The 17,714-nt window shown below is 39.9% G+C and overlaps 2 protein-coding genes across 2 annotated transcripts; both read right to left on the reverse strand.

The window, feature by feature from the left end:
- Window positions 1–3,673: 3,673 nt before the first annotated feature.
- LOC140070052 (olfactory receptor 5V1-like) lies at window positions 3,674–4,597 on the reverse strand. Its single transcript, XM_072116380.1, has one exon. It carries the CDS (start codon window positions 4,595–4,597, stop codon window positions 3,674–3,676), a length of 924 nt encoding a protein of 307 aa, XP_071972481.1.
- An 11,958-nt stretch (window positions 4,598–16,555) lies between these two features.
- LOC140070053 (olfactory receptor 5G9-like) lies at window positions 16,556–17,491 on the reverse strand. Its single transcript, XM_072116381.1, has one exon. The coding sequence runs from the start codon at window positions 17,489–17,491 to the stop codon at window positions 16,556–16,558; it is 936 nt and encodes a 311-aa protein (XP_071972482.1).
- Window positions 17,492–17,714: the final 223 nt, after the last annotated feature.

The raw sequence follows: 17,714 nt of genomic DNA on the forward strand, positions 1-17,714 counted from the left end.
AGGGGGTTCACTACCCCAGAAGTTTGACACTAAGATCCACAATTGGACATACTGGTGTCATCCAGGTTCTCTGTAGCTTTCCTTGGTGGTCCTTGACTCTTCTGATATTTATTTCTGTTCCCGGATCTTGCAGGAAGCATAAGGTTGTGGGTGATTTATGGTAAAATGATATTCTTTCTAATTTAGATTTAAGACTCCAGTAATCTTCAGTATCTTAGAAATTGTTCTGTAACCAATACCATCAGTATGTTTTGCAAAAATAAGTTATTTCTTAGGTGGCACCTTGATAATGAGCAATGATTTTTATGGCCATCACCTAAATCAGAATCAGATATTTATTTCATTAAGTGGCAGTATTGCTTTCTAATTACTGATAAATTTCAGCTGGTATCATGACTTTTAAATTCCTTTTCTGTGTAATTTCTCATTGTTACATGTAACTACATTTTTGGAAGTCTGTGGCTTGATTTCATTGCCAGTGTGGATTGCATAGGTTGTTACCAACATCTGGTGAGCATTTCATGTAAAAAAGCCCCTTAAGGAATATGTTTACTTGGTGACCTGTTCAATACTTATTTATTAACTCTGCACAATTGTTTTGAAGAATTAATAAAGTGCAGAGTGTTCACCATAAAATACTTGAGGGTTGCTATCGCAATCAGGCCTGTTATCCAAGCATAGCTATTAGACTAACAGTGTGCTAGAGATGAGGAGGGGTGAACTGACCCTCTCTACATTGAAAATAGAGCCACACTGCCATTTTCACTGCCGAAGATAGAGCATGCTCTATGTTTTTTGCAACCATGGCTCAGAGCTGGTGAGAACTGGTGCCATAACCGTCTATAGGGGCTATATCCACAGTCGGATATTCATTGCCCCGATGGTCGTGTGAATGGGCCCTAAGGTCTTTTTCACATTGTGTGTTCAGCTTCTGTTGCACATTCTTGCATATATAAAATATGTGTTTGCTATGATAGTAAACATGCTATACTGCCAAAAAAATTACAATTGTAACTGTTGGGCAGTCCCCATTCACCTGTAATTGTTTCCTCACTTTGCATTGGAAGTGCAAATGAGGCTATTTATGATCATCCTTTTGATGTAGATTAAAGCTCAAACCATAGTTTTGCATATTTTTCTACTCCATTTGTGTAAAAAGTTTTGTGCCCTCACCAAGCCTTGAAAAGTGGTGGAGAGGGGGTAATGGCTGGGCCAACCGGCTCCACCAGATTTTATCATTTTCACATAATTGACTCCAGTCTCCTGCTGATTGGCCGGCCAGCCTCAATAAATGTCTGATAAGGAGACAAGAAAGTTATCTATTGCATCTTCTGTTGGATATGTCAAATCTGAATCTAGATTATATAAATTATATCAATAGTCTACATTTAATTCTGTAATTTTTTCAACAATGTTATGTAATGGCATAAGCAAAAAAAAAATTGTTGTAGAAAAATATTGTTTAATTACATAAGTTATCTTAGTTTTAAAAAAAAAATCTAAAATATAGGTATAAACTGTTAAAAAGCTTAGAAAAAATTGTGCTTAACCCCTTAACAACTTGTGATGTTTCAGTATGTCCCAAGTCTGTTAAGATTGTATGGAGAGGGAATCTTAGGCTGAGTTCTCTCCATACAAGGTGGGTGATTGCTTCATATTTCAGCAAATACCCACCAGTAGCACTCATCTAAGGACGATGATCAGTCGCTGTGACAGCCTTGAGTCTTTATAAGACTTCAGGACCTGTTATTGGTGCAGATCTGTAACAGTGTATCAGTTTCGCACTTTTTATCTATAGTAATTTCTCGAAAAGCTAGTAAAAACTTTTTTTTAATGTAAAAATATCCTAAACATTGTAATCACCCCCCCCCCCCTTCTCTAGAACTAATACAAAAATAAATAAACAAATAAAATAAAATACATGATAGCTTTTGTCACATCCCAAGAATCACGATTTATCAAGGTATAATTATGGTTATTCCCAGTGTTGAACCCCGTAATGGAAAAAAGTGCCCAAATGCCCAAATGTCCAAAATGACATATAAAAACTATAAAAAGTGATCAAAAGTTCATACAGTCCACAAAATGGCAGCAATGAAAATGTCAGCTACCGTGTTTCCTGGGAAATAAGAAAGTGTCTAGGGATTATCATCCATGAACAAGAATTCACATTTAATTTTTAATTTAACTTTATTTTTTTTTCTTTTACAAATTTTCCCCTATAACAGTGGCATCTAAAAGAGCCTCAGTTACAGGGGAAAAGACCACCTGTCACTGGTGGTGCTTCGTTAAAACACTGTTTAACCGCCAAGTCTATGGAGCCGGCGGCATGCACCGGCTCTGCTCCTCTATACATCACGCTCATTCAGCAGGATGCTGTGAGGAGCGGAGAACGGAGATGCTCTAACAAACCATAACTCCCTTCTCCATAAGGTCTCCACCGCATCCTGCTCCCGTGGCTAGCGCGGGAGCAGCAAAAAATGGCAGTGATGTCCAAAGACATCGTTGCAGACTCCTGACCTGCGCTCGCTGACGTCTGAGGTCAGCGGGTGACCAGAGAGGAGTTGAAATACCGTAGTCATCACATACAACAGCTTAAACATCTACATTCCATCATGAAGTCTTATGACTTTCCATAAACAACAATCTATGGTACATTTAACGATTCCAGAATTTATGAACAAAATTGAACATTTTTTATTTAAAGACCATTGGGGCACATTTACTAAGAAAAGTACAGTGTGTACTATGTGCAGTTTGCCTGTGCATAGTGCAAGGGGGGTTTGTCCTACTGTACCTCTAGGGATCCCCCCAGAAAGAAATATCAGACTATAAACACATATAAAAAATGAAAAATGAAAAAAACTTTATTGTTGTCAATACATATTATATGCAGGTGGTAAGATACAGATTGGGGGGGGTCATCTCCAGACACAATATGGAGAATCAAGGAGGCATATGAAGGGAGAAGACTAACATGCTGACCTGGTGGAACTCTGTATTGTTATAGATATGTATAGTCACATGCTATCACCATTGTTTGCACAGTAATTTAATACAAATTTAGCCCACCAAGAGATTAAAGGTCTTACCCAAGATTAAAGGTCTTACCCAAGTATTTTAAGTAAAGCTCCCCTGTCCAGGATGACACCGTCCCCGACGTGCGTTTTGGCTCACATATATGATATGTATTCACAACAATAAAGTTTTTTCATTTTTAATTTTTTACATGTGTTTATAGTCTGGCATTTCTTTCTAGGGGGAACCCTAGAGGTAGAGTAGGACAAATATTTTGGTAGCTAGCCTTTGACTAGGGTGCAATTAATATTAATAGGCAACACAATGTTGTGATACAATATTATGATACCATATTCCTGACCCTAATAGTGCAGGGTGCGCCACAATCATGATTTCTGGGGCCCGTTCTTCATGAATATGGTGCTCCCTGAACTGGCCCGTCAGAGTGGACCACTATTTTTGGTGCACCTTTAACATGGGGTGTGCGACACGATTCTGAGCACCAGAACGTCCCCTAATTTGATGGCTAGTGCAGCTGCCACAAACGGTCGCATGCAACACAAATGTGTTGCAGACACTTCTTAAGACACTTCTCATATTTTTTTAGCAATATCTTGACTAAGGAAAAAACTATTTAAAAAAATCAGCTGTATGACTATAAATGAAAAGTTTTTTTTATTGCTTTTATGACTTCCTTATTCCTGATACTGTAGATGATGGGATTCAGCATTGGAGTCACCACTGTGTAGAGAACAGTTACAACCTTATCCTGTCCTGGAGAATATGAATAACGTGGACGTAGATATATAAACATGACGGTACCATAGAAGAGACAAACCACGGTAAGATGAGAGGCACATGTGGAGAAGGCCTTCTGTCGCTCTTTGGTGGAACGGATCTTGAGTATAGTCAATGTGATACAGAGATAAGACATGAGAATTAGCAGAAAAGAACCAAGGACTATTAACCCAACTGCTATGTACTTCATTAGCTCATTGAACCAAGTGTCTTTACATGAAAGGTGAAAGAGAGGGGGCATTTCACAGAAAAAATAGCTGATATGATTGGACCTACAAAAGGGAAGTCTAAAGGTGAAAAAAGTGAGAAGGAATGAATTAAGCAAGTTCACAATCCAACATCCACCAGCAAGATAGAAACAGAATTTTTTGCCCATAATGGTATTATATCGTAATGGCTTACAAATAGCTATGTACCTATCGTAGGCCATGACGGTCAAAAGTAAGCATTCTGAGCCCCCCAAAGCTAGATGGAAGTACAACTGAGCTGCACATCCAAAGAATGAGATACTTTGGTCACTAGACAATGTATTGGAGAGAATCTTGGGTACAACGGTTGTGGAGAAACAAATATCAATAACGGCCAAGTTGGTTAAGAAGAAGTACATTGGGGTCCGGAGTTGAGTGTTAAACTGAACCACAATGATCAAAATCAAGTTTCCTGAGAAAGACACCATGTACATTAGTAAAAAGAGCAAAGAGAACAAAATCTGAAGACCAGGAATGGTAGAAAGTCCAAGAAGGATGAATTGCTTCACAAAAGTTTGAGTTGAATTATCCATCCAGAAAATTTTTCATTTGTGCGTTTCTATCTCTCACTTACACTTTCAGCTCAACAAATCCTGTAAGTCTTCAGCCATGTTTTATACATTGATTTTTGAAGGGTGAAATCTTTGTTGACCTCACACACAACCACTTGTCTTCAATCAATAATAAATAAAATACATTCAATAACCAATTGTTTTAATATTGGAAAATCTCAACCTATTTCTGGTGAAGATACAAGAATAGAAACAGAAGCATTGCCTTTGGTTTTCTGGTCCTGGTATTCTTGTAACTGATTACTCGATTGCTTGGATCTTGGCAACGGAAATGGGAGCTTCTGCATCTGATCATTCCGAGGACATGTTTAACAGAAAAATATTAAAAAAAAGAGCCAAGCATAAAGAAAATAAACAATAAATATTTAAAGACTAATTTAATTTAATTTTATTAATACTTAATTAATACTTAATTAATAACTTAATTAATACTTAAACATTTTATTAAATTAATTTAATGAATACTGTGTAATTTACAGTATGGCTCAGTTCATACTGCATCTGTTCCTTGCCTCAGCTAAATAAAGTAAAGAACAGAGGTCTAACATCCCATTTACGTCATAATACATTTTATGTCCTCCATTATGTTCAGTTAGGCCATCATCTGCTATGCTTGGATATGCTTGGATCTTTTTTTACAGAACAAATGTTGGTGGCTACATTATTTCTTTTCAGTTAAAAAAAATGCATGTTATAATTCTACATTGAAGCCAATAGCAGGTGGATAGTTAGGACACAAAAATTATATCTTTTCATCTTATATATAAAGCTGAATTATTGTGTTTGTATGAGTGTGTGTATGTATGTATGGAGTGTGTGTATGTATGTATGTGTATGTATGTCAACTAAAGGAATCTGCACTGTCGTGTTTGTAATCACCAAATTTTGCACAGTCGCTCTATGTGACTCAGGGAACGGTTGAGTTGAAATTTTAACCCCAAGTTATCCAAAATAGATTTATTAACCACCACCTATTTTCTGCTGCTGTGGCAGGTAGCAACCAATAGCAACCACTTTCCAAAGTACACTTATTAACCACAATACACAGGAGTCATTGGGGGTCCTTTATCTTTATTTTTCTACCTGTTTTTTTCTGTCTTAAAATGCCCGTTGGACAGTCTCTTTCTGGCGGCAGTCTCTTTCAGTGACTGTTTGCTTTTCGGCGGCAATCTCCTTCAGTGACTGTCTGAGAGTTGATGTTTCATTTTTGCACAGCTGTTTATAAAATTATAGCTGATCTCTGATTGGTTTCCATGGGCAGCTGGAACAGTTTTACCTCAGAAATCCCCCCTATTTCTGTATTCTTATCCATCTTACCTAACACATAAGCATCTTATACTTATTGCCTATAGTAACCAATCACAGCTCAGAGCTCATATTAATGACCTGTGGCAGAACAGCAATCAATCATGGCTCAGCTTCCAACTGCCACAGGAGACAATGGCTTCTGTATATGGTGATTAATAAGTGGGTTTTGGAAAGTGCGGGGTGAAAATTTCGGCTCAAACCCGAGGCTATGACGTTCCCTGAGTCACAGGCAACAACTTTGCAAAATTTGGTGATTGTAAATGCGACTGTGCAGATTCCTTTAGACGGAACACACACATACATCCAGCTTTATATATAAGATTCCAGATGTGGTAAATGTTGCGAGTGACATTTATCATTTAAAGTTGTCTAAAATTTGTGACATTTTTTAGCGCAAAAAACTGTAGCCCAAACCGTACTCACATGTCTCAAAAAGAGATATGAAAAAACCTCTTTTAACAGAAGGAAAAATAAATTAAGAAGCAGATGGAAAAAGACAGGCAAAAACCAGCTAAAACATACAGGGGCACATTTACTTGCCTGTCCCGTTGACGCCGCCGATCCGGAATGTCCGACGAGGATTTGGGTCTGCCGTGATTCACTAAGATCGTGCATCCACTTTCCTCCATGTGTCGCTTCCCCGCTGAGGTCCGCCGGAGTTCACCTTCTTCTTCCTGGTGCATGTGAGTGCTGATCTTGCAACAAAATTTCATTTTTAAATTCCGCTGTCCGAATCAGTTGGGTTGTCCGACGTCCACGTCCCCCGATTTGTGTCACGTGCTAGCCGGCGCCGTTGCGCCACAATCCGATCGCGTGCAACAAAAAACTGGGGCAATTCAGAGCAAATCCCGCAGACCAAGGAGTTGTTTAAGAAATCTTTGTCTTTATTCAATTCATATTTAAAATCATGAACATACACACCGGTATTTCCAACATGTTTCAGACACTACATGCGTCCTTAATCATGGAAACGCGTCTGAAATGTATTTCAATATAGTGAATATAGTGATGTTTATTTCACCTTCAGCTATAAATAATAACAACTTTGTTTTTCTTTATTGGATATTCACATGGACTCTTGTTGGTGAAAGTACAGGATAGCACCCGTTGCTTTGGATACTTAAGGACTGTGATGCTGCATTTTGTATTTCATATATATAGATAGATATAAAATATCCTTTGTTAACCCATTCCAATTTATTTTAGCTAAGAGTATTTATTTACTATCCTGGGTATACCGGGTGCTGCAGCTCATAATATATAAATATATATATTTATATATATACAGGCGGTCCCCTACTTAAGGACACCCGACTTACAGACAACCCATAGTTACAGACGGACCCCTCTGCCCACTGTGACCTCTGGTGAAGCTCTCTGGATGCTTTACTATAGTCCCAGACTGCAATGATCAGCTGTAAGATGTCTGTAATGAAGCTTTATTGATAATTCTTGGTCCAATTACACCAACATTTTTGAAACTCCAATTGTCACTGGGGCAAAAGAAAAAAAATTGTCTAGAACTTCCATTATAAAATATACAGTTTCGACTTACATACAAATTCAACTTAAGAACAAACCTCCAGACCCTATCTTGTATGTAACCCGGGGACTGCCTGTATTAGGTTAAGTTTATTGTAGCTTATTTATCATCCATTTTTTCTTTTTTAAAGGAAATTTTGGCAGTAGTGGGAATTTTACCTAACTTAAAATACATTTTAAAAAGATATGTAAAATGTCACCACTGACCCAATTTGAAACTGTAATTCCAAATAACATTCAACTTTGTCAAAATGACTATGTTGATAAGGAAAACCCATTATAAGCTTATATGTCATAGCATCATTACTCCAAAAAATGTTTGACCCTAATAATTCTAATAGAAAAATAGTTAAAAAAATAAAGTAAAGAAAAAAATTCTAAAGATTTTGTGTGAAAACATGACATTTTTTAAAGATATAACCACTAATCGAAACACATTTACTCGGCCATTTAGTAGAAAAATTCCCATAAAAAATAGGACATTGAAGCCTTTTAAATTTTTTTTTGAAAAACTGTCAAAAAATAATCCATGTCATTTATGAACTGACCTTTTGAATTGGAGACTGGTTTAGCACAGGACTCATTTGTGATCTCATTTATCCCTGTAAATTGATCACATAGATCAGCATCACCTTGAAAATAAACGCAGCAATGAGATACATGAAGAAATCTTTAAGTTTAAATATTATCCCAGAGGCTCATTCACTATACAAAGCACTAAAACATTTTCTAAGAGCTAAAAGTTTCTAAAATGTTTTTCCCAGGTCAATCAACTTTATCAGTCTTTTGGGAGGCAATAAGTAAAATGTTAAAACTTTACCTTTTTATAAAAATAGAATCTTTTCTGAATAAGATTTCTCCAAATTGAACCAGCAAATATCTTAGTCAAATAAAGTTTTTTGTTGTGTATAAAGCTGACCCACAGCAAATATCATTAATCTCATATGTGAAATCCCTCTGACAGGTTTCTTTTAAAGAAATTGTCTGGTATTAGAAAAATATGGGTGCTGTTTTCCAAAAAAAAAACAATAATTGTCCAAAAATTTTGTGGGAAAATGAAAGTGAATGTACTTGTTATTAATTATTTGTGGATTTCTCAATAATCTCTCTCCTGGCTATTTATAATTGTTCCTACGTTTGCCCCCCCCCCCCTTCCTGCCCCTTCGCTACTGACATGGTGTTTCTGGGGTGATATGCAAAGTGTTTTGGCCTTCAAACATGGTCTGTATTATGTCATCCAAAGAGCTCACTTTTGGTGTAAGCAGAATATATTCTCCCAGGCTTGTCTAAATGTTGTTGAGCAAACTCTTTGTGCAGAAACTGAGTCTTGTATGGTGAGTGTTCAAACATGGAGGTTAAGTGTATTATCTATTGATGTATTTGACACAATTGTACAAATTTGATTTACCAAGTTCCCTGAGTTTTCCGACAAAATTCGATTCAACCTGAATCGAATCATGGTGAATCACGTTAAAAAAACAAGTATTTCCTGGCTGTAGAGGGCCTGTAAGGTGTTGTAGATCATTGTGCCATGCTCTAATATGCATAGGGAGCGTGGTTGTGTCTTCAAACAATGCTGTGTTTTAGTATGACACGCACATGACAGCCACTGCTTTTAAAATCGTTTCACTCTTCAAATCCATGGGCACTTACAGAGGTCAACTTCACGAAATAAGCGAAGCGGGAACGCAGCCTGATAAGGTAACGTCCTGAGCTGAAGGCCAAGATCCCACTATAACATCAAAGAGTGCACTCTGTTTACACTGACATCAGATGATTCTATAGATTACAACAGAACGGGGCTCCTTTACTAAGTGTCCGAACCCCTGCACTTTCGTTGGGTTTCCCAAATATTTCTGTTCTGCGCCGAATTGCCCTGGGATTTTGGCGCACGCGATTGGATTGTGTCGCATTGGCGCTGGCTTTCACGCGGCAGAAATTCTGAAAAACCATGGAATTTAAAAAAGAAATTGTGTCGCAAGATCACACTTACATGCACCGGTACGAAGAAGGTGAACTCCGGCGGACCTCAGCGCAGCAGCGACACCTGCTGGATATCGGGCACACGGACCTTAGTGAATCCCGGCAGACCCGGATCAGTGTCAGACAACACGCCACAGGATCGCGACTGGACCGGGTAGGTAAATGTGCCCCAACATGCTCTGATAAACGAGGATACATGTAGAAACCCCCCAAAAGAGTGAAGAGGGTGTTGGCAGTAATTTTGCATTGACTTCATTTTGCCCTTCTTTTCATCTGACAGTATCCGCTTTCAATTGGTCAACAACCCATCGGTATTGCTAAAGCCAAAAACAAACAGGAGTTGATACAAAACAAAGATGACCTGTAAATAGGATTCTTGCTTGTCCTCTGTGTTCTGTATCCACTCCTGCTTTTGGCCATCAATCCTGAAGCTTTTCATTCTTTCTGACCGATGAAATGAAGGGGAAAACCAAACATAATGGCAATGTAATAGAGTGATGGAGGGTGAAAACAGCATTATGGAAATCACAGGGTGTTCCAGGGAGACAGCGGTCAGTTGGCAGCAGCATGAGTAGGCCTCAGAGTGGCACAATGAAAAATTATGGAGGTGGCAGCAACTTCGTAGGTCACAGAGTGGCACAATGACAAAGTATGGAGGTGGCGGCAGCAGCAGGAGGTCATAGAGTGGCACAATCACAGTGTGTTTAGGTGGGCGGCAACAGTAGCAGCAGCATGAGGCCAGAGAGTGGCTCAATGACAAATTCTGGTGGTGTCAGCAACAAGGTAGGAGGTGTCAACAGCAGCAGCAGGACGTCAGAAAGTGGCACAATGACAGAGTGGGGAGGTGGGCGACAATTCCTGTCCCTGGTAAAGATCGTGGGAGGCAGATTGTGCAACTGGCAGCAGATGTGTGGCATCAGGCAGGGGGCAGCCTCAGATTAGTGGCTGCGGCAGGTAGTTAGAATCTATACTCATTTCTCAACTTTTGGGGGAGGAGTCATGGCTGATATAATTTGATGCATAAGGCATTGGGGTGTTGAAATCCTGGCCGATCCATGCCTGATTCATCCACACTACGGGTGGGCAACGGTGGGTAACGGTGGGTAATGTTGGCCCCCTGCCGCACTGAGCACCCGCTCTGATGCCACACTACTGGCCATGCCTGCTCCACCTGCCACCTCTCTGTCTGACATGGTTAATCCGCTATGTTGATTTGACACGGATTTCTTGATATCTACTTTAGCAACAAAAAAGAATTGAAATTTGGGGAATACAGATCCCCCAAAATGGACACCCTCGACTTTGAGCAAAAATCACTCCATCAGCTACTGATTACAAGCAGCTAGACGCTAGAGACAGCACATGCAGTGGGAAATGATGGGATTGCAAATGTCTGTTTTTAAACATCAAATAAGCCTGCCGGACGCTGATTGGCTTACATGTCTCCACATGTGATCGAGGGTGTTCCTTTCTTCTTCCCAGATTTCTCAGCGACATGTAACACATTTTGCTCATGGCCATTTTTGCTAATAAAGGGGAAAAAATTCACTCCTACGAATCACAGTAAACTTTGGATTCATGACAAACTGAAGTTTTCCTCAAATTCTAAACGAATTCCGATTCGTTACAATCAATTCACCCATCTCTAGTGGCACTCCATCCACCTTTAAATCCCCCCCCCCCCCGTTGTACCAGGTAGCTCACTAGATATATTTCAACAAAGAGTCACACAGCGACAGTTATAACGTAGAAACGCAGCGATAGAATGGTTAAAAAAGAATAGAGAAATAATAGTGAAAAGGCAGACAAAGAAGGAAACATGGTAATCATGACCCACGAGAATTACATAAAGGAAGCTTAAAAAATACACAAAATTATGAACATGTAATGTCCATGCCAAAATGTCACACTATCCGCAGTTGACAGAATAGGTGACGTTAATTTGTGTGTGAACTGTGGCTTGGATTAACTGAGCCAAATCCTGTAAATCCCAGCAAGGGTTACTTGCCTGATTGACAGTTCCTCCAGTGTGCTGCTGGAGGCGTGTCCAGGAACTGCCTTATAAACCTGCCTACTCCCATCAGACCTTGCAAGTTATTCAGTTTTACCTGTGTGTCTAGTGCTCTTGCTATCTTGTTTGCTATTCTGTGTTTTGGCTTCTGCTTTGCCTACTGACCATTGACAAATCTGTACCTTTGCCGCCATCTTGGTTTTGACCTGGTTTGTTTGACTCCGCTTGTCTTATCTGTGGTTTGTCCTACAGTGTTGTTGTCTCTTCCGGTGTGACCTGTCTTAGACCTGTGTTTGTATTCTGTGCCTCAGTGTGATCACTGGTCTATCTCAGTATTCCTGTTACCTGTCCGTTCCAGCATCCAGAATCTGCCAGATGAAGTAGGTCTTCCTGTCATCTTGTAGGGTCACTCAGGGACCGTCAGTTCCTGATAGTGGGTTTGCCCTTGTCAGGGCAGTTTATCTGCTTCAGGCAGGGCTTTGCCACAACTTACCTAGTCTGACAGCTAGCGCCAAGCCTGGTTGTGGTTGCGCGGTTGCTGGACAGGTACTTACATAAAAACCAGCTTTATGGAGGCCATGGAAGCTGTTTTTAGTCATGTACAGAGTCTGGCTCACATGATTCAGAATCTGCCTGAGTGTATGCAGCAGCAGGAACAGCGCCTCCCTTTGATTTAAGGTCAGTCTGTGTATATGAGCCTAAGGTTAAGCTTCCTGATCTCTTTGCTGGAGACAGAAGACTTGTTTTTCCCTTCAGGGAGAGTGGCAAGCTGTATTTCCGCCTTAGGCCTCAGTCTTCTGGTAATGATCCCCAGAAGGAAGGCATCATTATGTCACTTCTGCGAGGCAGCCCACAGGAATGGGAATTTCCGTTAGCCCCTGATGCTCCAGATGTGTCCTCAGTAGATCAATTGTTTTAGCTTTAGGGTCTTTATATGAGGAATCAGATAAAACCAGTTTTGCTGACGCTCAGTTGACTGCTTTACGCCAGGGAAAACATACTGCAGAGGATTGTTGCTCTAAATTCAGGAGATGCTCCATTCCAAGCGGATCGAATGATATAGCCTTAAGATACCAATTTAGATTGGGCCTGTCTATTAAAAATCTGTTAGTGGGACATCCTGAGCCTAAGACCTTAGAACAGGCCATGACTCTAGCAGTCAGAGTAGACAGACGTCATAGAGAATGCAAGCATGAACGTGAGTCTGTTTTTCCTGATTCTTCTTCTCTACCCTCTTCCACTGTCTCTCCTGCTTTATCTAAAGACACCTTGAAAAATACTGTCAAATCCATGACCATAGAACCAGATGAGCCTATGGAACTGGGATTCATGGATGCTAAGGCAAGGAGGGAACATCATTTGAAGAAAACTCTGGGGCACATTTACTTACCAGTCCCATTGATGCCGGCGATCCAGAATGTCCGACGAGGATTCGGTTGCATCCGTCGCTTCCCCGCTGAGGTCCGCCAGAGTTCACCTTCTTCTTCCTGGTGTATGTGAGTGCGGTTTGTCCGAATCAGTCGGGTTGTCCGACGGCCCCGCCCCCGAATTGTGCCGCATGAAAGCTGGTGCCGATGCGCCACAATCCGATCGCGTGTGCCACAAACCCGGGGCAATTCAGCGCAAAACTAAAAAATTCGGGAAACCCAACGGAAATGCGTCTGACGGACCCTTAGTAAATGTGCCCCTCTGTGTCTCTACTGTGGAAAGTCTGGTCATTTTCTGTGGAAATGTTCTACCAGACCCAGGTCATCTCCAGAAAATCTGCTGTGCCTGAGTGGTATTCGAGGAGACCTCCCAGACACCCAGGTACCCTCTGTGTCTGATCATAAGATTCTTTTGGCAATCACCTTAAATGCAAAAAATAAGTCTGTGTCTGGACAGGTCCTTATAGATTTTGAGTCAGTCACTAATTTTGTTGATTTTGCATTTGTTTCAGTCTTAGATCTGAAGTTGGTTAAACTGGATCCGCCATACCAGATTATAGGAGCGGATTCTGCACCTTTAAGGAGGGGAAAAGTTTATTTCAAGACTCCTCAGATTTCTGTGCAGGTTGACTCAGTTCACACTAAGCAGAAGGAGTTTTTTGTCTTGAATAATTTGTCCTCTGATGTAATTTTGGGCATTACTTGGTTAGCTCTGCAAAACCTTGTTTTTGATTGGATTTCTGGGAAGTTACTTTAATGGGGGCTAACGTGTTCCTCTCATTGTACTTCACTTATTGTTTCTACCATTCAGGTAAAGAGAAATGTGTTTCCTAAGTATTCTTTGGATTGAGTTAAAGTTCTGGACCAAGAGTCTGCAGTTTCATTAACCCCGCACAGGCCTCTCAACTGTGAGAGTGATATTTCCCCAGGGACTAAGTGCCTCAAGGAAGGTGATCTCAGCTTATCTCATCTAGTGCATGAGTCTGTGCAAGATAATGCTCAGACCAATACCTCTGAAAATAACCTGTGCTGATGATGTTCTTGCTACCATTGATAATGGCCTTGCTAAGTTTATTGCTTACTGTCAAAATCTGGCACCCCGAGACACCCCTTCTGATCGATTGTATGTACCCCTAAATCTTCACTGCAGGGTCGTAGAAGAGAATTATCATTCTGTGTTACCGGAACACCCTAGTGTTGCTGACACCAAGTGTCTTGTGGCTCGGTCTTATTGGTGGCCCTCATGGTCACAGAAAGTTTGTGATTTTGTGGCCAAATGCAAGATATGTGCCAGCTCTAAGAATCCTTCCCTCAAGATGGACCATTGCCCTCCTCCCAACCTATGTGGGAATGGTGAGGGTCCAGTGGCCCCTCATAAAAGGGAACTGACAAATTCATACTTACACTTCTCAAGCTATCATCCCGAATAAGTATAAAGGGCAATCTCTTACGGACAATTTATTTGTCTTAGACGGATTAATAACCAAGAAGAACTACTTTTAGTTAAAGCAAAAGAACAAAAAACTGGTTATCCATTACCTCTCCTAAAGAAGGCTAAAGAGAAGGCATTCAAATTGATCCCAGAGCAGCTTATGAATAAGTCTTCAGATAAAAAAGCAAAAGAAGAAAAATGTATTTTCTCCTTCAACGATAATGCAATGGGCCAATATTAAAAACGTGATTAAAAAAGAATTATCCGATCCTAAATTGAAAACTATAGCAGAAAACGGACCCTTATTGACCGTTTGTAGGAGCAAAACAATAAAGGATCATCTAGAGAGTAGCAGATTCCACGGAACATCCAATCAAAATAATTATTAAAGATTGGAGGTATAGAGCATAGAATTAAGCAATTCATAACCTGTAAATCATGCTTCATTGTGTATGTTTCGGGGAACGTGAGAATTCAATAGCAAAAGGGGCCCCGCACCTGGTAACATGTAAACAAAGTCCATAAAGGTGACACTAGGGTGCTCACCTTTGCAGGTATCTAACAGATTCCGAAACCAATGCATGGGGGAGATAGACATAAAATATTGCTCAGAAAAGAGGCATAATGGATTATACGGACAGGAGCGTTGGATGAACTAGGTCTCAACGACAAAAATGACATGGGGGTGTTTCTGTGAACTGGGAATTAGAGATATTTGAATATTCCATGTACTAATAGTAAGATAGCAAGTAGGTAATATGCCAGGATAAAAATGTATATATAGTTATATCCCCGATATGTCTCACCCCAAATGTCCGCCCATTTCCAACTAACAGATTGATAGTCTGTTTTACAGTGGGTCCGCCTCCTTACCAATTGATGGAGCCTGATTGACTATGTTTTGTAAATAAAGTTATTTTTCAGGTCTGATTGGAGGCTCCATCATAAGAGATAGCTAGAATTTTAGTGCAACATTGATCCGTTCACTTTTCAAATACTACCGGATTGGACGCAGTTGAGATGAAAGTTTCCCTTCAGTTCCGACAATGTGGCTTGCTGCAATACAGAGGCAGAGCGAATGAGCGCCTCGTCCCTGCCTCTAGGCAGGTGAGGATGCCTAGAGAACTAGGCAAGATGCGCTAGGACTAGTGCAAAACGACTCATCCCTAAAAACGCATCCTTATCAGCTACTCTCTCTCCTGTTGTGTATGCATATTTTAAGGATGAACAAATAAAGAAGATGTTTTTAAAGAAGTGGTGAGTGCCCACTTTTCCTTTTCTCCTACTTTGTTAATGATCGAAGCTAACTGTGTATGGACTCAGTAAAAACTCAGTTCCGTTATTACTCTGCTAGTTCTGTTATTACTTCTGTTATAAAATCTTCAGGGATTCAGGGATGGTACGGTGCTAAGTAACTTGATCAAGGTGACTGTACTGCCAATATTTAAAAAAGTCTCCAGAAATTTGCCAGGCAATTACAGGCCTGTAAGCTTAACTGCAATTGAGGGAAAATATTGGAAGGGTTAGTAAGACTACATACAGGAGAATGTGACATCACATGGTATAAGAAGTGACAGCTAACATGGGTTCACTAAGGATGGAAGTTGTCAGCCTAACCTGATCTGCTTCTGTGAGCACCTCTAAGAGGTGAGCAGGTGCCTGGACAGAGATGCGGCTGTGGATATTGTGTTCATGGACTTTGCAAAGGCATTAGACACTGTTCCTCATAGATGCCTGATGGCAATCCCTTCTTCATCCAATTCCTACCCTTCCTTGGTTGAACGTGATGGACATGTGTCTATTTTCAATCGTCTAAACTATGATTCTATGATAATATGATATATATTTTTTTAGATTGTAACTTTTTGCACACAGAAATACCTAACATGCTTATGATTTTATTTGTTTATTTTTACATCTTTTCTAGGGAAAGGGAGGTGTTTTCAACTTTAAGATTTTTATTCTTTTTCAGGTCCCCTCTTCCCCCTAGGGTACATTAACCCTAGGGAGTCTGATTGCCTGTGAGCCCTCCCCATCCGATAAAAACATGCATTGTTATAGTTAAAACATAATCAAAAACAACATGACATAAGGAAAATGCATTGAAATAACCAAAACATATCCCCATTACTTTATCGCTTCTCCATCTATTATTCCATGCTAGTGTTTACAAGACATTTCCAATATCTTGACTAAGGAGACAAACTACAAAAAATTCAGTTGTATGACCGAAAATAAAAAGTTTTTTTCATCCCTTTTTTAACTTCCTTATTCCTTATACTGTAGATGATGGGATTCAGCATTGGAGTCACCACTGTGTAGAGAACAGTTACAACCTTACCCTGGCCTGGAGAATCTGAATAATGTGGATGTAGATATATAAACATAACGGCACCATAGAAGAGACAAACCACAGTAAGATGAGAAGCACATGTGGAGAAGGCCTTCTGTTGCTCTTTGGTGGAACGGATTTTGAGTATAGTCAAGGTTATGAAGAGATAAGACATGAGAATCAACAAGAACAAACCAATGACCATTATCCCAGCTACAATGTAGTTCATTAGCTCATTGAACCTAGTGTCTTTACATGAAAGTTGAAAGAGGGGGGGCATTTCACAGAAAAAATGGTTGATGCGGTTAGATCTACAATATGGTAGTTGAAAGGTGAAGATAGTGAGAAGGAAGGAATCGAAGATGCTCACAATCCAACATCCACCAGCAATATACAGACAGAATGTTCTGCTCATAATAGTAATGTATAGTAAAGGCTTACAAATAGCTATGTACCTATCATAGGCCATGACGGCCAACAGTAAGCATTCTGTACTCCCCAAAGAATGGTGGAAGTACAACTGAGCTGCACATCCAAAGAATGAGATACTTTGGTCACTAGACAATGTATTGGAAATAATCTTGGGTACAACTGTAGAGGACAAACCAATATCAATGAAGGCCAAGTTGGTTAAAAAGAAGTACATTGGGGTTCGGAGTTGAGTGTTAAACTGAACCACAATGATCAATATCAAGTTTCCTGAGAAAGACACCATGTACATTAGTAAAAAGAGCAAAGAGAAGAAAATCTGAAGACCAGGAATGGTAGAAAGTCTAAGAAGGATGAATTTCTTCACAAAAGTTTGAGTTGAATTATCCATCCAAAACTTATATTCAGTTTCTCATTTGTTTGTGTTTAGCTCTTACCTTCACTTTCAACTCAACAATCCTGCATGTCTTTAGCCATATTTTATGCATCGACCACCATTTCATTTTTGAAATTTTTGTAGACCTCACACACAACCACTTATCTTGAAGAGCTAAAAGACTCTATTTTTTTAATCTGACAAACTTCGGAACGCTTTAACATATTCAGGTACTTGT

This window comes from Engystomops pustulosus, chromosome 7 (genome assembly GCF_040894005.1).
Source record: "Engystomops pustulosus chromosome 7, aEngPut4.maternal, whole genome shotgun sequence".
In the NCBI taxonomy this organism is placed as follows: Eukaryota; Metazoa; Chordata; class Amphibia; order Anura; family Leptodactylidae; genus Engystomops; species Engystomops pustulosus.

Excerpts from the sequence above, each read along its gene's own strand:
- LOC140070052 (XM_072116380.1), bottom strand. The coding sequence starts at position 4,597 with ATGGATAATTCAACTCAAACTTTTGTGAAGCAATTCATCCTTCTTGGA.
- LOC140070053 (XM_072116381.1), bottom strand. The coding sequence starts at position 17,491 with ATGGATAATTCAACTCAAACTTTTGTGAAGAAATTCATCCTTCTTAGA.